At 63.4% G+C, this 26,291-nt stretch overlaps 2 protein-coding genes and 1 long non-coding RNA gene across 3 annotated transcripts; 2 read left to right on the top strand and 1 right to left on the bottom strand.

The window, feature by feature from the left end:
* The first annotated feature begins 1,969 nt into the window (after positions 1-1,969).
* Positions 1,970-18,189, top strand: LOC126636607 (neuroblast differentiation-associated protein AHNAK-like). Its single transcript, XM_050308974.1, is given in 8 exon segments — positions 1,970-2,090; positions 6,820-6,914; positions 7,015-7,171; positions 8,235-8,425; positions 9,646-10,419; positions 10,421-15,097; positions 15,099-17,024; positions 17,026-18,189. Coding segments are annotated over 6 exon segments (8,889 nt in total). The 5' UTR covers positions 1,970-2,090; positions 6,820-6,914.
* Positions 18,190-19,359: 1,170 nt separating this feature from the next.
* Positions 19,360-20,593, top strand: LOC126636602 (uncharacterized). The gene is made up of 4 exons (XR_007628089.1): positions 19,360-19,446; positions 19,897-19,989; positions 20,125-20,255; positions 20,346-20,593. It is a non-coding gene; the product is annotated as an uncharacterized LOC126636602 (long non-coding RNA).
* Positions 20,594-20,758: 165 nt separating this feature from the next.
* On the bottom strand, positions 20,759-25,741 carry B4GAT1 (beta-1,4-glucuronyltransferase 1). Its single transcript, XM_050308973.1, has 3 exons — positions 25,415-25,741; positions 23,418-24,836; positions 20,759-21,674 (listed from the first exon to the last, which is right to left on the bottom strand). The coding sequence occupies exons 1-3, from the start codon at positions 25,739-25,741 to the stop codon at positions 21,483-21,485; spliced, it is 1,938 nt and encodes a 645-aa protein (XP_050164930.1). The 3' UTR covers positions 20,759-21,482.
* Between the last annotated feature and the right edge of the window lie 550 nt (positions 25,742-26,291).

Genomic DNA, 26,291 nt, shown 5'->3' with positions numbered 1-26,291 from the left:
GAGAAGAAGGACCCTCTGGCCCAGTATGAACTGGGCCAAACTGGGCAGCAGCTGGGGGGGGTCTGGGGGTCTCTGGGAGGCACCAAAGGGGCCAGGAGCTCATGGGGGGCCTCGAGAGGGTGGAGGAGGGGCCTGGGAGGGTCCGGGGGTCCTGGGGGCTTGGGGGGTTGGGGAAGGTCCCGCACTGGGAGGAAGAACCCGATGGACCAACGTGAACTGGGCCAAACTGGGAAGAAATTTTGGAGGTGCTGGTGGGTCCCAGTGAGGAGAGGTTGGGGGAGAAACCCCCCAGGATCCCTCCCTCTCCGAGGCCAGGGCAGGTCCCGCCTCCCCAGTGTCCCCAGTGCTCTCCCAGTGTCCCCAGTGCTCTCCCAGTATCCCCAGTGTCTGCTCCAAAGGGCACTGGGGGAGGGGGGGACCCCCTGACTGTCACCGTGGGGGTCCCCCAGGCCTGGGGGGACTCCCTGGGGTGGGGGAAGGAAGGTGACATCTCCACCCTCGGGGGTCCAGGAGATGCTGGGTTGAGGTCCTGGGGTGGGTGGGGAGGATTTTGGGGTCCCACCCCCTCTCTTGGGCTGGAGGGGGAGTCGGGAGTCACCTCGGGGGTCATTTAGGGGTGGTCCCAAAGGGGGTGGTCGGGGGAGTAAGTTGGGGGGTGGCTTTGGGGGTTTGGGGTTTCCCTTGAGGGGTCTGGGGGTCACCTTGAGGGAGGCCCTGGGGGTCTTAGGGGGTCTTGGGGTTGCCCAAAGAGAGGGGGTCTGGGGGTCCCTCGAGGGGAGGGTCTGGAGATTCACCTCGATTGGGGGGTCTGTTTTGGGGGTGGGGGAACTGGGGTCACCTCTGGAGGGCTCTAGGGGTGACCCTGGGGGTCTCTGAAAGGGGGCTCTCAGAGGGGCCTCAGGGTTATCTGGGGGTGGGGTTCACCTCGGGGCGGGGCTTATTTAGGGGGAAGTTTGGGGGTGACCTGAGGGGGGTCGTGGTTACCTGGGGAGGGGGCGGAGCTTGGGATTCACCTGGAAGGGGAGGGGTTACCGGGAAGGGGGATTTGGGAGGGATTTTTGGGGGAGGGTCTTGGGGTGTATCTGGGGAGGGGTGACCTGGAGGGGGAGGGGCTTACCTCGATGGGGGGAGAGGGGGGGGGATCCGGGCTCGGGAAGGGGAGGGTGTCCCGGGGGGACCCTCAAAGTGGAGCCCCGACGGGCACCGGGACCGGGACCGGGACCGGGATTGGGATTGGGAGCAGGACGGGATCGGCACCGGGATTGGATCGGGTCGGGACCGGGACTGGGATTGGATCGCGACAGGAGCAGGATCGGACCATGACTGGGGTCAGGACTGGGACTGGATCGGGATCAGGACTGGGATTGGATCGGAACCAGTACCGGGATTGGATCGGAACCAGGACTGAGATTGGATCGGGACCAGAACCGGGATCGGACCAGGATCGGGTCGAGGTCGGGACCAGGAACAGGACCGGGACTGGAACTGGTTCAGGATCAGGACTGGGACAGGAATTGGATCAGGATCGGGACCGGGACAGGAATTGGATCAGGATCAGGACCAGGACAGGAATTGGATCGGGATCAGGACTGGGACAGGAATTGGATCGGAATCAGGGCCGAGACCGGACTTGGATAGGGACTGGGATCGGATCAGGACTAAAACTGGATCGGGATAGGAATTGGATCGGATCGGGGTCGGGAACGGGAGCAGGAGCGGGCCCGAACTTGGACCGGGCTCGGTGCCGGTGCCGGTGCGGGCTCTGTCCCGGTGCGGGCGCGGCGGGGCCGTTCCCGTTCCCGTTCCCGCTCCCGCTCCCTGCGCGGGGCTGGGCCGCTCCCTGGGCCGTCCCGGGGCCGATCCCTGTCCCGGGGCCGGGCCGGGCCGGTCCCTCCCCGCCGGGGCGGGGGAGGCTCCGCCGCCCGTACAAGAGCCCGGACCCGCCCGGGCGCGGCCACTCGCAGCGATCCCGCCGAGCACGGACCCGCCGGGGCCGCTCCGGGACCACCGGGACCACCGGCACCGGGACCCGCCGCCAGGAATCGGCCCCCGGCATGGCCCGGGCCGGCAGCTGAGCCCGCGGCCCGCAGGTACCGACCGGGACGGCCCCAGGACGGCCCTGGGAACGCGCCGGGAGCGGGAACGGCGGCTCCGGGCGGGGCTGGGGGCTCGGGGGAGCCCCGGGGAGCTCTGGGGTCCCGGGGGTGCAGGGGGTGTCCCGCACTGTCCCGGGGTGCAGGGGGTGTCCAGGACTGTCCGGGGGGCTCTGGTGGTCCCAGGGCTCTCCAGGAGTCCCGGGGAGTTGGGAAGTTTTCCAAGGGGGCTCGGGGGCTCCAGGGGTGCAGGGGGTTGTCCCGGTGGTCCCGGAGAGTCGTGGGGGCTCCGGTGGTCCCGGGAGTGCGTCCTGGTGGTCCCAGGACTGTCGTGGGGGTGCAGGGGGTTGTCCCGTGACTGTCCTGGGGCTCCGCCGCTCCCGGGGGTGCAGGGGAGGTTTGTCCCGGGGCTCCGGGAGCCCCAGGAACTCTACGGGGCGGTGTCCGGGGGCCCACGCGTGTCCCGTGATTGCTCGGGGGCTCCGGGAGTCCCGGGCGTGCACAGGCGGAGGGTCCCGGGGGCGGGGGTCTCCTAGCCCCACGGGGCGGGCTGGGGGTGTCCCACGGGTGTCCTGGGATGCAGGGAGGGGTCCCGGCGGTCCCGGGACGTCCCGGCCGCGCTCAGGGCGTGGCCCCCTCTTCCCCCTCTCCGACCGCGCCCGGGGAGTCCCCGCTGGGGCGGGGCCACGGAGATCCCCCTCCCCCTCCGCGCCCATCCCCGCCCCGTCCGCGCTCGGGGACCCCGGGGGTCCCGGTGCCGTCGGTTGGGGGTGGGGGTTGAGGGCTGGGGCATGGGGATCCCGGGATCCCGCGAGGGCGCGGCCGCGCGTGGGCGATCGGTTAATGAAGGTTCAGTTAATTAACGTTCATCAGGGCCGGTTTCAGCGCGGGGGTGGGAAGGGCCCGGCACAGGACGGGGTGGGGGGGAACGGGGCGTTAATTTTGGGGTTCGCTCGACCCCCACACCCCACTCAAAGGCTGTTTGGATCCGTCCATGGGGAAGGTGGGATTTGGGGGGTGGGGTGCAGGTGCCCCGCGCACCCGCTGCGGTTTTTGAGGGTGCGGCCGCACCCACGCGCCACTCTCCCCTCCCCCTCTTCCTGGGGACCCCCACCCCCATTTCGGGGGGGCTCAGCGAGGCTTCCCCACCAAAGTGAGGCTTCCCAACCCCCTCCCAAAAAAAAAGCACCGCGGGGACCCCCAAACCAAACCCCACCCTGAGCGAGGCGGGGGCACCCCCACCCCTCCAAAGATTTTGGGGTGCACGTGGCATCCTCGGGGGGCACAGTGGGGAGAACCCCCCCGTCGTTTTAGGGGGGGGTTTAGGATGAGGTGAAAAGCCCCTTCCCCACATTCCCGCCCCCCACCCCCCCCAAAAAAAATGCCCCGACGCCACCGCCGCGCGTGGCCGCGGGCAGCGTCCGGGCAGGACCCGGTGGAACCGGTCCGGGAGCCGCGGTGGCGGCGGCCTCGGGATCCTCCCGGATCCCCGGGAACCCTCGACGCCCCGCGGGACTCTCGCCCCAGCCGGTTGAACCGGTACCGACCGCGGGGCCCCGCCCGGGCTCTGCCGCCGCCGCCTCGCGCCCCCGTTCACTCTCCCATTTTTATATTTTTATATTTATTTTGGGGGGAGTTTTTTTTTCTTTTCCTCCCTTGCCCTGCGATGGTTTTTTTTTTCCCCTCGTCCCGTTCCCCCATTTTGGGGATGGTTTTCCGCGCTTGGCGGCGGCTCCGAGGGTTTTCCTGGGAGGATCCCGGGCCGTGCGTCACCGGCAGTCACCGGCCCGGCGGCTCCGGGGGCCCCGGAGAGGCTCCTGCCCCGCCCGACCCCCTGCTTCTGGGGGTCCGAGACCCCCAAATTTGGGAGTCCAACACGCCCCAGACATCCCCACGTTTGGGGGTCTGATATCTCCTAGACATCCCCGCATTTGGGGGTCTGACATCCTCCAGACATCCCCGCATTTGGGGGTCTGACATCCCCCAGACATCCCCGCATTTGGGGGTCCAATCCTCCCAAATTTGGGGGTCCAACCCCCTCCAGACATCCCCGCATTTGGGGGTCCAATTCCCCTCAAATTTGGGGGTCCAATCCCTCCCAGATTTGGGGGTCCAATCCCTCCCAGACATCCCCGCATTTGGGGGTCCAACCTTCTCCAAATTTGGGGGTCCAACCCCTTCCAGACATCCTCACATTTGGGATCCAACCTACCTTAAACATCCCCGCATTTGGGGGTCCAATCCTCCCCAAATTTGGGGGTCCAACCCCTTCCAGACATCCCCACATTTGGGGGTCCACCCCTCCCGCCCCCCCCATACGGGGGTCTTGCCCCTCACTGGGGGGGGGTTGGGGGTTCACTGTTGGTGACTGTGAAGGATTTTGGGGACCCCCAAATTTTGGGGGGGGGTCCAATCACCCCCCCCGGGGGATGTTGGTGGTTCTCGGGGTGGTGTCAACTGAGGGGGGGGAAGAGGAGGAGAATTTTGGGGTGTCACTGGAAGGGGGTGCAGAGAGGAGGACGATGAAGGTCCCTGGGGGGTCCCCGGGGGGTGACACCGTCAGGGCGACGCTGTGACAGTGACGTCACGGGGGTGACGCTTTTGGGGAGAGTCTGGGAGGGGTCTTGGGGGTCTGGAGATGAGGATGAGGAGGGTGGAGGTGACACCGTGGGGGTGACACCGTGGGGGTTGATGACGGTTCTTGGGGGGATCACGGGGTTTGGCCGCCCCCTCCCACCCCTCCACCCCCTCCCGCCTCCACCGCCGCCGCCAGGGCCGGTTTTGGGTGATTAAGGACCTGTGGCCTCAGCAAATCGTCCCTTTGTGGCCCCGGAGCCGCCGGGAGCGGCCGCGGCTGCACAAACAGCCGGGATTTGGGCTGGGGAGGGGGGAAATCCCGGGGGGTGGGAATGCCCCTCGAACAGCACCCGGCGCTGGGAGGGGTCCCCAAACAGCACCCAGGGGTTGGGGGGTCCCCAAACAGCACCCGGGGCTGGGGGGTCCCCAAACAGCACCCAGGGGTTGAGGGGTCCCACCACTGTCCTCCTGTCCCCCCAACAGCACCCAGGGGTGTGTGGGGTGTCCCTAAACAGCCCCCCAGGGGTGTGTGGGGTGTCCCCAAACAGCCCCCCAGGGGTGTGGGGTTGGGATTTGGGGGGTCCCGCCGCCGTGACAGCAGCGCCCGTTCGGGGGTGATTTTAGGTGGTTTTTGGGGTGTTTTTTGGGTGCCTGGGGGGATCCCTGTGGGTGTCGCGGCCTCGGGTGGCATCTCCTCCCTCTGCGGCTTTTTGGGGCCGGACCGCGAAGGGGAGTGAAGGGGGGTTGGAACTAAAAATACAGGGAAGGGGCAGCACGTGGTTCACCCCAAAAATAACCGCGGGCCGTTGTGGCGGGAGGTGAAGGGGACAGGGTGGCACCACCGAGGGGACACGCGAAGGTGTCCCCCTGTGCCCGGGGGGAGGGGGGTGTGGAACGAGCCCCTCCCCCTCCCGCCAGGACACCCCGGGCTCTGAGCGGGGGGGAGGGAGTGGGGGGAGGTGAAACCCGTGGAAAATTGTTGGAAAATTGTTGGAAAACTGTTGGAAATCCGTCGGCAAAGCCGCTCCTCGCCCCTTTCTTTGGGGAAGCGCCCGCGGGGCCGAAGCGCGGCCGCGGCCGCTCCCTGAGCTCGGGGCGGGTCTGAGTCACCCACGGGTGTCCCCCACCCACCACCACCCCACGGAGCCCCCGCCCAGCCCGCGGGCCCGGCCCACCCTGAGTCACAAACCTGTTCGGCCGCCGCCGCCGTCGGGAGCTTTTCCAGAGGCTTCCGCCGCAGGATCAGGCCCCTTGGAGACACCCACGGGTGGGGGGAGGCAGGATGGGACCCCCCTCACAGCCACACACCCCTCCCCTCCCCAAGGTCAGATCAGCAGCCCCCTTTTCGACCCAGAGCTCCCCCCCCGAGACCACCCAATGGCATCTGGGGTTCCCAGGAGTGGAGGTGCCACCCTCCACCCCTCTCAAAATTTGGGGTGTCTGGAGACCCCCAGGACCACCCCAACTCCTGGAGGTCCTCCTAGGGGTGGGACCCCCCCAAAATCTCCTGCTGAACTCGGTGAGGGTCCCCCTCAGCCAGAGTGTGGTGGCAGTGGCACCCCCCGCCCCCCACTGTGGTGTCCCAACATCCAGGTGGTTAAAAACCAGGAATCCCCTGGAAAATGACCCCCGTCCCTCCCCACCCCCCAAAAACACCCCCCTCCCCAAATTCCCCAAAATCCCCTCCTGTGGCCGCCTTTGGGGGGTGGCACTGGGAGGGTGGGGGGACAGTGGGAAGGGGACAATTTGGGAAGTGTTTTTTGGGGGGTCCAGGTGAGGCCTGGGAGGTCTCAGCCCTGACACCAAACCAGCTGGAGGTCCCAAACTTCTCCCTGAATTCCTGGTGGGATTGGGGAATCGGGGCTGGAACGTGGCGGGTTCTCCCCCGCCCAGGGATCTGAGGGGGAGATGGAAGGAAGAGGATCTGAGGGGGAGGGGGAAGGAAGAGGGATCTGAGGGGAGAGATGGAAGGGAAGAGGGATCTGGGGGGAGATGGAAGGAAGAGGGATCTGGGGGGGGGGAGATGGAAGGAAGAGGGATCTGGGGGGGGGAGATGGAAGGAAGAGGGATCTGGAGGGGGGAGATGGAAGGAAGAGGGATCTGAGGGGGGGAGATGGAGCTTCATGGACCCCCCCAATGTCCCCTCCAGGCTGGGGAGGTGACACAGAAACCGCTGCGAGGTCCCCGGAGCGAGGGCAGAGGATTCCTGGGGGCGGATCCGGGCGGGATCTTCATCCCGGCAAGGTCAGTGGGGGGATCTTCCCCCCCAAAACCCCAACCCCAACCCCCTGTGTGGTGTCCCTCACCCTCACCCCCATCCCCTGCCGTGTCCCCGGGGCTGCAGATGGAGAAAGAGGAGGAGGAGACGCGGGAGATCCTCCTGCCCAACTGGCAGGGCAGCGGCTCCCACGGCATCACCATCGACCAGACCGACGACGGCGTCTTCGTCAAGCGCGTCCAGCAGAACTCCCCGGCCGCCCGCATGGGCGTCGTCAAGGAAGGTGAGGGGGTCTTTGGGGGGGCTTTTGGGGTTGTTTGGTCCATCCTGGTGGCACCTTGGGTGTCTTCTCCTCTGACCTTGTGGGCACTGATCCCACAGTCACTCGTGGTGGGGACGGGGGAACTCCTCCCTGAGGGTTTTGGGGTGAAAAAGGGGGTCTTTGGGGTTGTTTGGTCCATCCTGGTGGCACCTTGGGTGGTTCCTCCTCTGTCCTTGTCGGTGATGACCCCAGTATGGTGGGGATGGGGTGGGGGCTCCTCCCTGATGGTCCTGGGGTCTTTGGGGTTGTTTGATCCTTCCTGGTGGGACCTTGAGTGGCTTCTCCTCTGGCCTTGTGGGCACTGACCCCACAGTCACTCGTGGTGGGGATGGGGGGGCTCCTCCCTGATGGTCCTGGGGACTTTGGGGTTGTTTGATCCATCCTGGTGGCACCTTGAGTGGCTTCTCCTCTGGCCTTGTGGGCACTGATCCCACTGTTGCTCATGGTGGGGATGAGGAGGGGGCTCCTCCCTGAGGGTTTTGGGGTCAAAAATGAGGCCTTTGGGGTTGTTTGGTCCATCCTGGTGGCACCTCGGGTGGTTTCTCCTCTGTCCTTGTAGGTGATGACCCCAGTATGGTGGGGATGGGGGGGGCTCCTCCCTGAGGGTTTTGGGTGTGAAAAAATGGGGCTTTTGGGGTTGTTTGATCCATCCTGGTAGCACCTCGGGTGGTTCCTCCTCCCCCCTCACTGAAAACGACCCCACAGCCAGTCCTGGTGGGGATGAGGAGGGGGCTCCTCCCTGAGGGTTTTGGGTGCAAAAACCACAATCCTTGGGGTTGTTTGGTCCATCCTGGTGGCACCTCGTGTGGTTCCTCCTCTGTCCTTGTGGGTGATGACTCCAGTATGGTGGGGATGGGGGGGCTCCTCCCTGATGGTCCTGGGAACTTTGGGGTTGTTTGATCCTTCCTGGTGGCACCTCAGGTGGTTCCTCCTCCCCCCTCACTGGCAACGACCCCACAGCCACTCGTGATGGGGACGAGGAGGGTCTCCTCCCCAGCACCCCTGACCCCCTCGTGCCCCCCAGGGGACCAGATCGTCAGTGCCACCGTCTACTTCGACAACCTGCAGTCGGGGGAGGTGGCCCAGCTGCTGCAGACCATGGGCCACCACCACACCGTGGGGCTGCGGCTGCAGCGCCGCGGCGACCGCTCCCCCCTGCCCGGCCAGCCCTGGGGACACGACGTGTTCGCCGCCGGCAGCACCGAGGTCGTGCTGGTGAGTGGGGGAGGACAGGGGGGAGGGAGACCCCGGTGGGTGGGGATGATGATGGTGGTGGTGGTGGTGAGTGTGAGGGGCAAGGGGAGGGTGGGGGTGACTGTGGGTGGTGATGGTGAGGGAGGGAGGAGGGTGATGGTGACCCTGGTGGGTGATGGTGAGTGAGGGGGGAGGGCAGGGGTGACCATGGGGGTTGGTGGTGATGGTGAGGGAGGGGAGGGTGGTGGTGACCCTGGTGGGTGGTGATGGTGAGGGAGGGGGGAGGGCAGTGGTGACCATGGGGGTTGGTGATGATGATGAGGGAGGGGAGTGAGGGAGGAAGGTGGGGGTGACCCTGGTGGGTGATGGTGGTGATGGTGGTGATGGTGAGGAGGGTGGTGGTGACCCCAGTGGGTGGTGATGGCGAGGGGGGGGAGCGAGGGGGGAGGGCAGTGGTGACCCTGGTGGGTGATGGTGGTGATGGTGAGGAGGGCGGTGGTGACCCTGGTGGGTGGTGCTGGTTGTGATGGTGGTGATGGTGAGGGAGGGGGGAGGGCAGTGGTGACCATGGTGGTGACCGTGGGTGGTGATGATGAGGAAGGGCAGCAAGGGAGGAAGGTGGGGGTGACTGTAGTGGGTGATGATGGTGGTGATGGTGAGGAGGGCGGTGGTGACCGTGGTGGGTGGTGCTGGTTGTGATGGTGGTGATGGTGAGGGAGTGGGGAGGGAGGTGGTGACCCTGGTGGGTGATGGTGGTGATGATGAATGAGTGGGGAGGGAGGTGGTGACCATGGGGGGTGGTGATGGTGAGGGAGGGGAGCAAGGGGGGAGGGTGATGGTGACCATGGTGGGTGGTGATGGTGGTGATGGTGAGGAGGGTGGTGGTGACCCTGGTGGGTGATGGTGGTGATGGTGATGGTGAGTGAGGGAGGAGGGAGGTGGTGACCGTGGTGGGTGATGGTGATGGTGAGGAGGGCAGTGGTGACCCTGGTGGGTGGTGATGGTGGTGATGGTGGTGCTGGTTGTGATGGTGAGGAGGGTGGTGGTGACTGTGGTGGATGGGGATGGTTGTGATGGTGGTGATGGTGAGGGAGGGAGGAGGGCGGTGGTGACCGTGGTGGGTGATGGTGACGGTGAGGAGGGCGGTGGTGACCGTGGTGGCTGATGACGGTGGTTGATGAGGACAGGGAAGGCACAGGCAGTGGAGATGCTGACCCACAGCTCCTCTCTCTCTCCTCCAGAGCGGCGATGACGAGGAGTACCGCAGGATTTACACCACCAAGATCAAGCCCCGGCTGAAGTCGGAGGAGGGGGCGGACGCCGAGGCCGGGGGGGGGACTCAGAGCAGAACCATCACGGTCACCAGGAAGGTCACGGCCTACACCGTGGACGTCAGCCGGCACGGCGGGGCCGGCGACGCCGCCATCCCCATCCCAGAGCTGACAGGAGGGCCGAGGATTCATCCAGAGAGCCAAATCCCCACAGGAGAAACTGGAAAAGCCGCCCAGAAAGGCTCTGGAGCGTTCCCGGCACCATCAGGGGCCGAGACCAACGGGCAGCTGGGAGAGCTGGAGGCGGCACTGCACGTCCAGGGGCCCAGGCTGGATGGCAAGGGACAATCCCCCTGCCTGCAGGGAGAGCTGGACGTGGGCAAGGTCAAGATTCCCACCTTAAAAATCCCCAAATTCGGGTTCGGGGCCGGCGGGGAAGCTCCGGCCCCCGACAGGGACGTCACCGTGCAGGTGACGGGGCCGGGGCTGTCCCAATCCTGGGACACAGCCGGGAAGGTCCCCTCCCCTCAGCCGGACCCCGAGGGCGCCAAGGGCAAGGTCCGGATCCCACACCTGCCCTTCCCCAAATTCACCGCCCGGGACTCGCGGGGGGACGGCCCCGCCCTGGACGTGGCGGTGCCCGAGGGGGAAGGTCCTGCCCTCAGGAAGGGGGAGACGCCCCAAATTTCCCTCTCCGACGTGAACTTGAGCCTGAAAGGCCCCCAGGGGAAGGGGGATCTGGGGGGTCACCATCCCCAAGGTGGGGGCAGGAGGAGGAGGAGGTGACCCCCCAGGACTCGGCCCCAAGGGGCTCCAGGTGGACGTGAAGGCCCCCCAGGTGGAGTTTGGGGGCGTCGGGGGGCGCGTGAAGGGCCCCGGGGTCGAGGTGGCCGTGAAGGGGTCGAAGGGAGAGGTCGGCGTTTCCGTCCCCACCATCGACGGCAACTTCAGAGGGCCCCAAGTGGAGCTCGAGGGGGCGAAGGTGCCCCAGATGAGCGTCAAGACCCCCCAGATCTCCGTGCCCGACGTTGACCTGAGCCTCAAAGGGCCCAAAGTGAAGGCAGACCTGGATGTTTCCACCCCCAAACTGGAAGGGGAGCTGAAAACCCCCGGCCTCGACATCAAGGGCCCCAAAGTCGACGTCGCCGCCCCAGACCTGGAGGTCCAAGGAGCTGAGGGCAAACTGAAGTTCCCCAAGCTGAAGATGCCCAAGTTTGGGGTGAAGGGAGAGGCCCCTGGAGTGGAGGTGGCTCTTCCCAAGGGGGAGGTGGACGTTTCCTGCCCCAAAGTGGACATTTCTGTCCCCAAAATGGACGTTTCCGGCCCCAAAATGGACATTTCTGTCCCCAAGGTGGATGTTTCTGGACCCAAAATGGACATTTCTGGCCCCAAGGTGGATGTTTCCGGCCCCAAGGTGGATGTCAACGTCCCCAGCGTGGACATCAAGGGCCCCAGGGTGGACATCGAGGCCCCTGACGTCGACATTCACGGCCCAGAGGGGAAGTTCAAGATGCCCAAGTTCAAGATGCCCAAGTTTGGGCTGCCCGGGGTCAAGGCCGAAGGGCCCGAGGTGGACATCGACGTCCCCCTGCCCGGGGCGGGCGTGGAGGGGCCGAGCGTGGCCATCCAAGGGCCAGAAGGCAAAGTGAGAGCCCCCGAGATGAACATCAAGGCCCCCAAGGTCTCCATGCCCGATGTTGACCTGAACCTCAACGGGGCCAAACCCAGGGGCGACCTCGACGCCTCCATCCCCTCCCTGGAGGGGCCCCAACTGGAGCTCCAGGGAGCTGAGGGCAAACTGAAGTTCCCCAAGCTGAAGATGCCCAAGTTTGGGGTGAAGGGAGAGGCCCCCGAGGTCGAGGTGGCCCTTCCCGAGGGCGGGGACGTCCACGGGAGCCTGAGGGGCCCCGGGGTGAAGGTGCCCGAGATGAGCATCAAGACCCCCCAGATCTCCGTGCCCGACATCGACCTGAGCCTCAAAGGGCCCAAAGTGAAGGCAGACCTGGATGTTTCCACCCCCAAACTGGAAGGGGAGCTGAAAACTCCCGGACTCGACATCAAGGGCCCCAAAGTCGACGTGGAAGGCCCAGACCTGGAGGTCCAGGGAGCTGAGGGCAAACTGAAGTTCCCCAAGCTGAAGATGCCCAAGTTTGGGGTGAAGGGAGAGGCCCCTGGAGTGGAGGTGGCTCTTCCCAAGGGGGAGGTGGACGTTTCCTGCCCCAAAGTGGACATTTCTGGCCCTAAAATGGACATTTCTGTCCCCAAGGTGGATGTTTCTGTCCCCAAAATGGACATTTCTGGCCCCAAAGTGGACATGTCTGTCCCCAAAATGGACATTTCTGTCCCCAAGGTGGATGTTTCTGTCCCCAAAATGGACATTTCTGGCCCCAAAGTGGACATGTCTGTCCCCAAGGTGGACATCAATGTCCCCAGCGTCGACATCGAAGGGCCTGAGGTGAAAGGCAAAGGTCTCAAGTTTAAAATGCCCGAACTGAACGTTCAGACCCCCAAACTGTCCATGCCGGACGTGGATCTGGGACTGAAGGCCCCAAAGCTCAAGGGGGACGTGGGAATTTCCCCTCCCAAGGTCTCTGGGGATCTGAAGGGCCCCAAAATAGAGGTGGAAGGTCCCAAGGTGGATGTGAAAGGCCCCAAAATGGACGTGAAGGGTCCCAGGGTGGACGTGGAAGTTCCCAGGGTGGACGTGGAGGTGCCCGAGGTGGACTTGGAGTGCCCGGAGGGGAAGGTGAAAGGCCCCAAGTTCAAGATGCCCAAACTGAACCTCAAGTCTCCCAAAATCTCGATGCCGGATGTGGACCTGAACCTGAAGGGCCACAAAGTGAAGGGCGAGGTGGACGTTTCCCTCCCCGGGGTCGAAGGAGACCTCAAGGGCCCCAAAATCGACGTGGAGGCCCCGGACGTCGACCTGGAGTGTCCGGAGGCCAAACTGAAGATGCCCAAAATGAAGCTGCCCCATTTCCAGGTGTCAGGGCCCAGGCTGGAGGGAGCAGAGGTCGATGTGGACCTGCCCAAGGCCGAGCTGGAGGTGTCCGGGCCGGAGGTGGACGTGGAGGGACCGGAGGTGGAGGCGGGAGGGGTGGAAGGAAAATGGAAAGGCCCCAAGTTCCGGATGCCGAAGTTGAACATCAAAACCCCCAAAATCTCGGTGCCGGATGTGGATCTGAACCTGAAGGGCCCCAAAGTGAAGGGAGAGGTGGATGTGGAAGCTCCAAAGGTCGAAGTGGACGTGAAAGGGCCAGAGATGGACGTGAAGGGGCCAAAGGTGGATGTCGAGGTGCCCAACCTGGACTTGGAGGGACCCCAGGGGAAGGTGAAGGGCCCCAAGTTCAAGATGCCCGAGATGCACATCAAGGCCCAAAAGATCTCCCTGCCCGACGTCGACATCAACCTGAAGGGCCCCAAAGTCAAGGGAGACGTGGATGTGTCACTCCCAAAGCTGGAGGGTGACCTGAAGGGCCCTGACCTGGACATCAAGGGCCCCAAGGTGGACATCGAGGCCCCTGATGTCGACATTCACGGCCCAGAGGGGAAGTTCAAGATGCCCAAGTTCAAGATGCCCAAATTTGGGCTGTCTGGGGTCAAGGCCGAAGGGCCCGAGGTGGACATGACGCTGCCGACAGGAAACCTGGATGTGTCCGGTCCCAAGGTGGACATTGAAGGCCCAGAGGTGGACATTGAAGGTCCTGAAGGAAAAGTGAAGGGCCCCAAGTTCAAGATGCCTGAGATGCATTTTAAGACCCCCAAAATCTCCATGCCCGACATTGACTTGAACTTGAAGGGCCCCAAAGTGAAGGGAGATGTGGATGTGTCAGTACCAAAGCTGGAAGGTGACCTGAAGGGCCCAGACATTGACATCAAGGGCCCCAAAGTCAACGTTGAGGCCCCTGATGTCGACATTCACGGCCCAGAGGGGAAATTCAAGATGCCCAAGTTCAAGATGCCCAAGTTTGGAATGCCCGGGGTCAAGGCCGAAGGGCCCGAGGTGGACGTGACGCTGCCGACAGGAAACCTGGATGTGTCTGGTCCCAAGGTGGACATCGAAGGTCCAGAGGTGGATGTTGAGCTGCCCGAGGGGAAGGTGAAGGGCCCCAAGTTCAAGATGCCCGAGATGCACTTTAAGACCCCCAAAATCTCGATGCCTGATGTCGACTTCAACCTGAAGGGCCCCAAAGTCAAAGGTGATCTTGATGTGTCTGTTCCCAAACTGGAAGGTGACCTGAAGGGCCCAGACATTGACATTAAGGGGCCCAAAGTCGATGTTGATCTTCCTGATGTTGAGCTGGAAGGGCCTGAAGGGAAACTGAAGGGCCCCAAGTTCAAGATGCCCGAGATGCACATCAAGGCCCCCAAGATCTCCATGCCTGACGTCGACTTCAACCTGAAGGGCCCCAAAGTCAAAGGGGACATCGATGTGTCAGTGCCTAAACTGGAAGGTGACCTGAAGGGCTCTGACTTGGACATCAAGGGCCCCAAGGTGGACATCGAGGCCCCTGACGTCGACATTCATGGCCCGGAGGGGAAGTTCAAGATGCCCAAGTTCAAGATGCCCAAATTTGGGGTCCCCGGTTTCAAAGCAGAGGGACCCGAGGTGGACGTGACGCTGCCGACAGGAAACCTGGATGTGTCCGGTCCCAAGGTGGACATCCAAGGTCCAGAGGTGGACATTGAAGGTCCTGAAGGAAAAGTGAAGGGCCCCAAGTTCAAGATGCCTGAGATGCACTTTAAGACCCCCAAGATCTCGATGCCTGACATTGATTTGAACTTGAAGGGCCCCAAAGTGAAGGGAGATGTGGATGTTTCTGTTCCCAAACTGGAAGGTGACCTGAAGGGCCCTGACTTGGACATCAAGGGCCCCAAGGTGGACATCGAGGCCCCTGACGTCGACATTCACGGCCCGGAGGGGAAGTTCAAGATGCCCAAGTTCAAGATGCCCAAGTTTGGGCTGAAGGGAGAAGGCCCCGAGCTGGACGTGGCGCTGCCCAAGGGGGACGTCGACGTTTCCCTGCCCAAGGTGGACGTGGAGATGCCGAGCGTGGACATTGAAGGTCCTGAGGGGAAACTCAAGGGCCCCAAGTTCAAGATGCCCGAGATGAACATCAAGACCCCCAAAATCTCGATGCCCGACATCGACCTGAACCTGAAGGGCCCCAAGATCAAGGGTGACGTCGATGTTTCTGTTCCCAAACTGGAGGGTGACCTGAAAGGTCCGGATGTGAATATTAAAGGTCCGAGGGTGGATGTCGACGTTCCCGATGTCGACCTTGAAGGCCCCGAGGGGAAATGGAAAGGGCCCAAGTTGAAAATGCCGGAGATGAACATCAAGGCCCCGAAATTTTCCATGCCCGACATCGACCTCAACTTGAAAGGCCCCAAAGTGAAGGGGGATGTGGATGTTTCCATCCCCAAAAATAGAGGGTGAGGTGAAAGTGCCGGAGGTGGAGTTGAAAGGACCCAAAGTGGACGTGGATGTTCCTGACGTGGAACTTGAGCTGCCTGAGGGGAAGATCAAGGGCCCCAAGTTCAAGATGCCCGAGATGAACATCAAAGCCCCCAAAATCTCCATGCCAGACTTTGACCTGAACCTGAAGGGCCCCAAAGTGAAGGGGGACGTGGACGTGTCCCTTCCCAAGCTGGAGGGAGACCTGAAAGGTCCTGACGTTGAAATCAAGGCCCCCAAAGTCGACGTCGACCTTCCTGACGTGGAGCTGGAAGGGCCTGAAGGAAAATTGAAGGGCCCCAAGTTCAAGATGCCCGAAATGCATTTTAAAGCCCCCAAAATCTCGATGCCGGACTTTGACCTGAACCTGAAGGGCCCCAAAGTGAAGGGGGACGTGGATGTGACAGTCCCGAAAATTGAAGGTGACTTGAAGGGCCCAGACCTCGACATCAAGGGCCCCAAACTGGATGTCAACGTGCCCGACGTCGACCTCGAGTGTCCGGAAGCGAAGCTGAAGGGCCCCAAGTTCAAGATGCCCGAGATGCACTTCAAGACCCCCAAAATCTCCATGCCCGACATCGATTTGAACCTCAAAGGCCCCAAACTCAAGGGGGACGTGGATGTTTCCGCCCCCAAACTGGAGGGGGACCTGAAGGGCCCAGAACTGGACATCAAAGGCCCCAAACTGGACATCGAAGCTCCTGACGTGGACATTGAGCTGCCAGAGGGGAAGGTGAAGGGCCCCAAGTTCAAGATGCCCGAGATGCACTTCAAGGCCCCCAAAATCTCCATGCCCGACTTTGATCTGAACCTGAAGGGCCCCAAAGTGAAGGGGGACGTGGATGTGTCCCTGCCCAAGCTCGAAGGGGACCTGAAGGGGCCGGAGGTTTCACTGAAAGGCCCCAAAGTGGACGTCGAGGCTCCAGACATTGAGCTGGAATGTCCAGAGGGGAAGATCAAGGGCCCCAAGTTCAAGATGCCCGAGATGAACATCAAGGCCCCCAAAATCTCCATGCCGGACTTTGATCTGAACCTGAAGGGCCCCAAAGTCAAGGGGGATGTGGATGTTTCCCTTCCTAAGGTGGAAGGTGACCTGAAGGGCCCAGATATCGACATCAAGGGCCCCAAAGTCGATGTTGATCTCCCCAGTGTTGAGCTGGAAGGACCTGAGGGGAAGGTGAAGGGTCCCAAGTTCAAGATGCCCGAGATGCATTTTAAGACCCCCAAAATCTCGATGCCCGACATCGACTTGAACTTGAAAGGTCCCAAAGTGAAAGGAGACGTGGATGTGTCAGTGCCTAAACTGGAGGGTGACCTGAAGGGCCCTGACCTGGACATCAAGGGCCCCAAGGTGGACATCGAGGCCCCTGACGTCGACATTCACGGCCCGGAGGGGAAGTTCAAGATGCCCAAGTTCAAGATGCCCAAGTTTGGGCTGAAGGGAGAAGGCCCCGAGCTGGACGTGGCGCTGCCCAAGGGGGACGTCGACGTTTCCCTGCCCAAGGTGGATGTGGAGATGCCGAGCGTGGACGTTGAGGGTCCCGAGGGGAAGGTGAAGGGCCCCAAGTTCAAGATGCCCGAGATGCATTTTAAGACCCCCAAAATCTCAATGCCCGACATCGACTTGAACTTGAAAGGCCCCAAAGTGAAGGGAGATGTGGATGTTTCTGTTCCCAAACTGGAGGGTGACCTGAAAGCCCCAGACATCAACATCAAGGGGCCCAAAGTCAACGTTGACCTTCCTGACGTCGACTTGGAAGGACCTGAAGGAAAACTGAAGGGCCCCAAGTTCAAGATGCCCGAGATGCACATCAAGGCCCCCAAGTTCTCCATGCCCGATGTCGACTTCAACCTGAAGGGCCCCAAGATCAAGGGAGATGTGGATGTGTCACTGCCCAAAGCTGGAGGGTGACCTGAAGGGCCCTGACCTGGATATCAAGGGCCCCAAGGTGGACATCGAGGCCCCTGACGTCGACATCCACGGCCCAGAAGGCAAAATCAAGATGCCCAAGTTCAAGATGCCCAAGTTTGGCTTTTCTGGCCCCAAAGTTGAAGGCCCCGAGGTGGACGTGACGCTGCCGACAGGAAACCTGGATGTGTCCGGTCCCAAGGTGGACATCGAAGGTCCAGAGGTGGATGTTGAGCTGCCCGAGGGGAAGGTGAAGGGCCCCAAGTTCAAGATGCCCGAGATGCACATCAAGGCCCCCAAGTTCTCCATGCCTGACGTCGACTTCAACCTGAAGGGCCCCAAATTGAAAGGGGACGTCGATGTTTCTGTTCCAAAACTTGAGGGAGATTTGAAAGCCCCAGACATTGACATCAAGGGCCCCAAAGTCGATGTCGATCTCCCCAACGTTGAGCTGGAAGGGCCTGAGGGGAAGATCAAGGGCCCCAAGTTCAAGATGCCCGAGATGCACATCAAGGCCCCCAAAATCTCCATGCCCGACATCGATTTCAACCTAAAAGGTCCCAAGGTCAAGGGTGATGTGGATGTGTCTCTGCCCAAGATGGAAGGTGACCTGAAGGGCCCAGACATTGACATCAAAGGCCCCAAAGTCAATGTTGACCTTCCTGATGTTGAGCTGGAAGGACCTGAGGGGAAGGTGAAGGGCCCCAAGTTCAAGATGCCCGAGATGCACATCAAGGCCCCCAAGATCTCCATGCCCGACGTCGACTTCAACCTGAAGGGTCCCAAAGTGAAGGGAGATGTGGATGTGTCAGTGCCTAAACTAGAAGGTGACCTGGACATCAAAGGCCCCAAGGTGGACATCGAGGCCCCTGATGTCGACATTCATGGCCCAGAGGGGAAGTTCAAGATGCCCAAGTTCAAGATGCCCAAATTTGGAATGCCCGGGGTCAAGGCCGAAGGGCCCGAGGTGGACGTGACGCTGCCGACAGGAAACCTGGATGTGTCCGGTCCCAAGGTGGACATCGAAGGTCCAGAGGTGGATGTTGAGCTGCCCGAGGGGAAGGTGAAGGGCCCCAAGTTCAAGATGCCCGAGATGCACATCAAGGCCCCCAAGTTCTCCATGCCTGGTTTTGGGGGTTTTTTTTAGCCCGAAAAAAGTGTTTTGGGGAATCTGGGAAAAGTTTCTTTCCTGAGGGTTGGTTTTTGTTGGTTTTTTTTCTTTTTTTGGGGGGACTTAAATAAATAATAAAAAAAAGCCAAAAAAAAAAAGTCCTAAAAAAAATGTAAATAAAAAAATAAATAATAAAAAAAAGTCCCCTTTGCAGCACTTTACCGGCGAATTAACGGGAGGCAAATGAGGAAATGAGGGTGGAAAAATGCAAAGAAATGCAAATAAAAATGTTTATTAACCGCGACACTGCAGTTTGGTGGATTTTGGGGAGAGGTTGGGGGGTTATTTCAGCTCAAATTTTGGGGGGTTTTACCCTCGAGATGCTCCTGGGACCCCTCCCCAAGCCTGGATTTGGGGTCACGACCCCCCCCCCCTTAAAACTCAGATTTAGGGTCACAACCCCCCCAGTGTCCCCTCCCCCTCTGGGATTTGGGGGATCCTCCCAGCCCCCAATTTGGGGGTCACCGCCCCAGCCCCCAGATTTGGGGTCCCTCCCACCTTGTCCCCTCCGTCCCCCCATATTTTGGGCCCTCATTGTGCCCCATCCCCCAAAGGGGGTTTTGCCCCTCCCTTCCACCCTAAAAAGTCTTCTTGCCCCTCCCCTCAATTAAGGTCGGGTTTGACCCAAAATCCCCCCAAATCCCTCAAAGAGGGACCCCCCAAAATCCCCTCCTTTTAATCCCCAGGACCCCCCAATTAAGAGCCTTCTTACACCCCCAGCCCACAAGGGGGCGCTGTTTCCCGGATAGGAGCGGCACTTCCGGGTAAGGGCGTGGGTTTTGCCCCAGTGCGTGATGGGAAATGTAGTCCTGAAGCAAAATGGCGGTCAAAGTGTCCGCCATGTTGTTCTGCCTCCGTGGTGCTTGATGGGAAATGTAGTCCCGAACCAATGGGGTAGCAGGGCGGGGTTTGACGGCCATGTTGTCGCGGTGCATGCTGGGAGCTGTAGTTCTGTCTTTAAGGGGTGTGGTTTGTCGGCCATGTTGCCGCGGTGCATGCTGGGAGTTGTAGTTCTCGCTGTAACCCCTCCTATCTCAGTTCTGCTTCCGGGGTGATTACTGGGCTGTACTGGTGGTTACTGGGTTGAACTGGTGGTCACTGGGCTGAACTGGATGCGGCTCCTCCCACCTCCCCATCGCCATGGCAACCAGAGGCATCATGGGTAGGCGGCCATCTTTATTGAGGGCACAGCACCCAGGGGTGCAGGGACAGAGGTGTCCAAAGGGGATCCAGGTGTTCATTTTGGGGGGATCCAGGTGTTCATTTTGGGGGGATCCAGGTGTCCATTCTGGGGGGGTCCAGGTGTCCAAAGGGGATCCAGGTGTCCATTTTGGGGGGTCCAGGTGTCCATTTTGGGGGATCCAGGTGTCCATTCTGGGGGGGATCCAGGTGTCCATTTTGGGGGGATCCAGGTGTCCATTCTGGGGGGGTCCAGGTGTCCATGTTGGGGGGATCCAGGTGTCCATTTTGGGGGGATCCAGGTGTCCAAAGGGGATCCAGGTGTCCATTTTGGGGGGTCCAGGTGTCCATTTTAGGGGGATCCAGGTGTCCATTTTGGGGGGATCCAGGTGTCCATTTGGGGGGGATCCAGGTGTCCATTTTGGTGGGATCCAGGTGTCCATGTTGGGGGGATCCAGGTGTCCATTTTGGGGGGATCCAGGTGTCCATTCTGGGGGGATCCAGGTGTCCATTCTGGGGGGATCCAGGTGTCCATGTTGGGGGGATCCAGGTGTCCATTCTGGGGGGATCCAGGTGTCTATGTTGAGGGGGATCCAGGTGTCCATTCTGGGGGGATCCAGGTGTTCATTTTGGGGGGTCCAGGTGTCCATTCTGGGGGGATCCAGGTGTCCATTTTGGGGGGATCCAGGTGTCCATGTTGGGGGGAAATCCAGGTCTCTGGAAGGGATCCAGGTGTGCAGGTCAGGGAGCTCCAGGTGTGCAGGTGGAAGAGATCAAGGTGTGCAGGTCAGGACAATCCAGGTGTCCATCAGAGGGTCTCCAGGGGGGTCAGGTGTCCATGGCGGGGTCTTGAGGAGGGTCAGGTGTCCATGGGGTTACCCCAGGTGGGTCAGGTGTCTATCAGGTGACCCCAGGAGTGTCAGTTGTCTATCAGGTGACCCCAGGCAGGTCAGGTGTCCATGGGGTGACCCCAGGTGGGTCAGGTGTCCATCAGGTGACCCCAGGAGTTCAGGTGTCCATCAGGTGACCCCAGGAAGGTCAGGTGTCCATAGGGGGTCTCCAGGAGGGTCAGATGTCCATGGGGTGACCCTGGGAGGCTCAGGTGCCCCCAAGATGCTCAGGTGCCCAGGTGAGGGTCTCCAGGGGTGTCAGGAGCCCAGGTGAGTGTCGCCAGGATGTTCAGGTGCCCCCAGGATGTTGAGGAGCCCAGCTGAGGGTTCCCCAGGGGGTTCAGGTGCCCCCAAGACGCTCAGGTGCCCAGGTGAGGGTCCCAGGGGGCTCAGGTGCCCCCAGCAGATTCAGGAGTCCAGGTGAGGGCTCCCAGGGGCCCAGGCCCAGGTGAGTGTCCCCAGGGGGCCCTGGTGCCCCAGAGGTCCAGGTGCCCCCAAGACGCTCAGGTGCCCAGGTGAGTGTCTCCAGGAGGCTCAGGTGCCCCCAGGATGTTCAGGTGCCCAGGTGAGGGTCCCCAGGGGGTTCAGGAGCCCAGGTGAGGGCCCCCAGGGGGTTCAGGTGCCCCCAAGGGGTTCAGGTGCCCCCAAGAGGCTCAGGTGCCCAGGTGAGGGTCCCCAGGGGGTTCAGGTGCCCCTAGCAGGATGTTCAGGTGCCCAGGTGAGGGTCCCCAGGGGGTTCAGGTGTCCCCAGGATGTTCAGGTACCCCCAGGATGTTCAGGTGCCCAGGTGAGGGTTCCCCAGGGGGTTCAGGTGCCCCCAGGATGTTCAGGAGCCCAGGTTCAGGTACCCAGGTGAGGGTTCCCCAGGGGGTTCAGGTGCCCCCAGGATGTTGAGGAGCCCAGGTTCAGGTGCCCAGGGGGTTCAGGTGCCCCCAGCAGGTTCAGGTGCCCCCAACAGGTTCAGGTGCCTCCAGGAGGTTCAGGTGCCCAGGTGAGTGTCCCCAGGAGGCTCAGGTGCCCCCAGCAGGTTCAGGTGCCCAGGTTCAGGTGCCCCCAGGATGTTCAGGTGCCCCCAGCAGGTTCAGGTGCCCCCAGCAGGTTCAGGTGCCCAGGTGAGGTTCCCCAGGGGGTTCAGGTGCCCCCAGCAGGTTCAGGTGCCCCCAGCAGGCTCAGGTGCCCAGGCTCAGGTGCCCAGGGGTGTCAGCAGCGCCGGGCCGAGCCGGGGTAGCGCCGGGAGAGGTCGGCGCGGAAGCTCCGGAAGAGGCGCCGGTTGTGGCCCAGCTCGGCCTCGCGGCCCCCGTGGAACCCCCCGGGCTCTTTGAAGCCCCGGTGGGCAACGAAGGCCCCGTCCAGCACCGCGAAACGGAACCCGGCCACGTGCAGCTCGCAGGCCTGGGGGGGGAAAAAAGAGAGGGAGGGGGGCACAGCGTCACCCCACGGGACACCAGAGCGCCCCATGACACCCCCAGAGCGCCCCACAGCACCCCCAGAGTACCCCATGACACTCAGAGCATCCCATGGCACTCCCAGAGTACCCCATGGCACCCAGAGCGCCCCATGGCACCCCAGAGTGCCCCATGGCACCCCCCATGGCACCCAGAGCACCCCACGGGACCCCAGAACACCCCATGGCACCCCCACAGCACCCCAGAGCACCCCACAGCATCCCAGAGCGCCCCGTGGCACCCCCAGAGTAACCCATGGCACCCCCAGAGTATCCTATGGCACCCAGAGCGCCCCATGGCACCCCCAGAGCACCCCATGGCACCCCCAGAGTACCCCACAGCACTCCAGAGCGCCCCATGGCACCCCCAGAGTACCCTATGGCACTCAGAGCATCCCATGGCACCCCACGGTACCCCAGAGCGCCCCATGGCACCCCCAGAGCACCCCACAGCACCCTAGAGCACCCCATGGCACCCCCCATGGCACCCAGAGCACCCCATGGCACCCCCAGAGTACCCCATGGCACCCCCAGAGCTCCCCATGGCACCCCCAGAGTACCCCACAGCACTCCAGAGCGCCCCATGGCACCCAGAGCACCCCATGGCACCCCCAGAACACCCCACGGGACCTCAGAGCGCCCCATGGCACCCCAGAGTGCCCCATGGCATCCCCAGAGCGCCCCATGGCACCCCCCATGGCATCCAGAGCACCCCATGGCACCCCCAGAACACCCCATGGCACCCCCAGAGTACCCCATGGTACCCCAGAGCACCCCAGAGTGCCCCATGGCACCCCCAGAGCGCCCCATGGCACCCCCCATGGCACCCAGAGCACCCCCAGAGCACCCAGTGATGCCCCACAGACCCTCTATAGCCTCCCCAACCCCCAAGACCACCCCATGGCCACCCCAAGACCACCAAGAGCACAGCAAGGACCCCCAACCCCATGACCACCCCAACCCCAATGACCACCCCATGGCCATCCCAAGACAACCCCCAAGGCCACCCCAAGGTCCCCCCAACCCCATGATCACCCCATGGCCACCTCAAGACCACCAAAGCTACCCCAAGACCCCCAAGGCCACCCCAACCCCACGACCACCCCATGGCCACCCCAAGACCACCATGGCCACCCGAAGGTCCCCCAACACCATGACCACCCCATGGCCACCCCAAGACCCCCAAGGCCACCCCAAGGTCCCCCCAACCTCCATGACCACCCCATGGCCTCCCCAAGACCACCCAGGCCAACCCAAGGTCCCCCAACCTCCATGACCACCCCATGGCCACCCCAAGACCACCAAGGCCACTCCCAAGGTGCCCCCAACCCCCAGAACCACCCCTGACCCCCAAGGCCACCCCAAGGTGCCCCAACCCCCACGACCACCCCATGGCCACCCCAAGACCACCAAGGCCACCCCAACCCCCACGACCACCCCATGGCCACCCCAAGACCACCAAGGCCACCCCAAGGTCCCCCCAACCCCCACGACCACCCCTGACCACCCTGACCACCAAGGCCACCCCAGGTGCCCCCAACCCCACGACCACCCCAGGTGCCCCCAACCCCAATGACCACCCCATGGCCACACTAAGACCCCCAAGGCCACCCCAAGGTGCCCCCAACCCCTGTGACCACCCCGTGAAGACCCCCAAGGCCCCTCACCCCCCACCCCCGCCCCTCCCCGACCTGGCTGATGCGGTTGAAGCCGTACTGGAGGAACCTCTCGTCGAAGGGGGGGACCCCCCGGGCGGGGGCCACGTAAAAGGGCTCCCAGGGGTCCCTCCAGGGCACCTCGTAGGCCACGCGCGGCCGGGGGGGCGGGGGCAGCGCCCGCCAGCGCCCGAAGTCGGTGGGGGCCTGGCAGCGGGGGCACAGCGCCCCGTAGAACGGCCGGGCTGCCCCCTTGGCCCACAGGCCCAGCAGAGCCGCCTTCGAGGCCGGGACCCCCCTTCCGGAACGAACCTCGAAGGCGGGGAGGACGAAGACCACCCGGGAGTCGGGGTCCTCCGGGGAGGGGGGGTCTCTCGGGGTGTTGGGGTCTCTCAGGGAGTTGGGGTCTCTCGGGGTGTTGGGGTCTCTCGGGGTGTTGGGGTCTCTCGGGGTGTTGGGGTCCCTCAGGGATTTGGGGACCTCCAGAGTGTTGGGGTCTCTCAGGGAGTTGGGGTCCCTCAGGGAGTTGGGGTCTCTCAGGGATTTGGGGACCTCCAGGGTGTTGGGGTCCCTCAGGGAGTTGGGGTCCCTCAGGGTGTTGGGGTCCCTCAGGGAGTTGGGGTCCCTCAAGGCATTGGGGTCCCTCAGGGATTTGGGGTCTCTCAGGGTGTTGGGGACCTCCAGGGTGTTGGGGTCCCTCAGGGAGTTGGGGACACCCAGGTCATGGAAGCCCCTGGAGACCTCCAGGGCATTGGGGTCCCTCAGGGATTTGGGGACCTCCAGGGTGTTGGGGACCCTCAGGGTGTTGGGGTCCCTCAGGGAGTTGGGGTCCCTCAGGGAGTAGGGATCCCTCAGGGTGTTGGGGTCCCTCAGGGATTTGGGGTCTCTCAGGGTTTTGGGGATCTCCAGGGTGTTGGGGTCCCTCAGGGAGTTGGGGACCCTCAGGGTGTTGGGGTCCCTCAGGGAGTTGGGGACCCTCAGGGTGTTGGGGTCCCTCACGGTGTTGGGGACTTCCAGGGTGCTGGGGTCTCTCAGGGAGTTGGGGACCTCCAGGGTGTTGGGGTCCCTCAGGGAGTTGGGGACCTCCAGGGTGTTGGGGTCCTTCAAGGCACTGGGGTCCCTCAGGGAGTTGGGGACACCCAAGTCATGGAAACCCCTGGGGTCTCTCAGAGAGTTGGGGTCCCTCAAGGCATTGGGGTCCCTCAAGGCATTGGGGTCCCTCAGGGAGTTGGGGTCCCTGGGGGCCTCCAGGTCTCCGGAGTCCTTTGGGACATCAGGGTTTGTCAGGACTTTGGGGTCCCCCAGGGCATTGGGGACCCCCAGGGTGGAGGAGCCCTTGGGGTCTGCCAAAGCTTTGGGGTCCTTCAGGACTTTGGGGTCTCCCAGGACAGCAGGGACCTCCAGGGCGTTGGGGACTTTGGGGCCACCCAGAACTTTGGGGTCCCCCAAACCCCCCTGCACCCCAAAACCCTCCTGACCCCCCAAAGCTTTGGGGTCCCCCAAACCCCCCTGACCCCACAAAGCTTTGGAGTCCCCCAAACCCCCTGACTCCCCCAAAGCTTTGGGTTCCCCCTGGACCCCTCCAAGGCACTGGGGCCCCCAAACCCTGCAACCCCCCAGCCGGGGTGCCCCACCTCTCCCACCCCCCTTGGCCGGGGGTCCCCCAGCTTTGGGTCCAGCCCCCTCCCTGAGCAGCTGCAGGAACCCTCTCTCAGCCCCGGGCTGGGCACCACGTCAGCGTCCACCAGCAGCACGAAACGACCCCCCAAAAATCTGGGTCCCCTGTGCCCCCTCCCCCCATTTCTGCCGTGGCCGCCCCTCCCAAGCCACGTTTCGGAGGAGATTCCTGGGTACGGCACCCCAGGGCGTAGCTGGGGGTCGCTGCTCTCCAGGCGCTTCAGAGCCCCCCGACACCCCCCGCTTTTGGGGGCCGGCCCTGGAGGGGGAGGGTCGCGATGGGGAGGCGACGCCGCCCCTGTCACCACGTGCAGCCTGAGGCGGCCCCGCAGCCCCCGGCAGGGACCCCCCAAAACCGCCAGCAGCTCCTCCAACCTCCCGGGGCACCCCAAAACGGCCACCGAGAGGGGACCCCCACGACCCCCCAGCGCCGCCGCCGCCCGGCCCGGAGTGCCGTGGGTGGCCAGGACCAGCTCGGGGGTCCCACGCGGGGGGCCCAGCACGTCCCGGTACACGCGGAACGAGCCCGACGCGTCCAGGACCCCACGCGGGGTCGCGGGGCGTGGGGGCGGGGGCGGCCCCGTGGGGGTCGCGGGAGGCAGAGCCCGCAGGTAGAGGGTCTGCAGCAGGCCAGCTCCCCCAGCAGCCACGCGCAGCCCCCAGGAGACGCGCCCCTGGCCCATCGGGGGCAGTGGGAGGGACTGGGAGGGGACTGGGAGGGACTGAGGGGAACTGGGGCACTGGGAGTGGGGTACAGAGGATGCTGGGGGCACTGGGAGGGGGCTGGGGCACTGGGGGCACTGGGAGGGGCTAGGAGGGACTGGAAGGGAACTGGGGCACTGGGAGTGCGCTGGGGCACTGGGAGGGGGTGCTGGGGATGCTGGGGACACTGGGAGAGCTGGGAGGGACTGGAGGGAACTGGGGGCACTGGGATGGGGGTGCTGGGGATGCTGGGGGACACTGGGAGAGAGCTGGGAGGGACTGGAAGGAACTGGGGGCACTGGGAGGGCGCTGGGGGCACTGGGAGGGGGGTACAGAGGATGCTGGAAGGCACTGGGAGGGGGCTGGGGGCGCTGGGGGCACTGGGATGGGGGTGCTGGGGATGCTGGGGGGCACTGGGAGAGATCTGGGAGGGACTGGAAGGAACTGGGGGCACTGGGAGGGGCTGGGGCACTGGGAGGGGGTACAGGGGATGCTGGGGGCACTGGGAGTGCGCTGAGGGCACTGGGAGGG

Source organism: Myiozetetes cayanensis, unplaced genomic scaffold (genome assembly GCF_022539395.1).
Source record: "Myiozetetes cayanensis isolate MyiCay16 unplaced genomic scaffold, myiCay2020 scf137, whole genome shotgun sequence".
Classification (NCBI taxonomy): Eukaryota; Metazoa; Chordata; class Aves; order Passeriformes; family Tyrannidae; genus Myiozetetes; species Myiozetetes cayanensis.
This window is presented reverse-complemented; position numbering and strand designations above follow the sequence as displayed.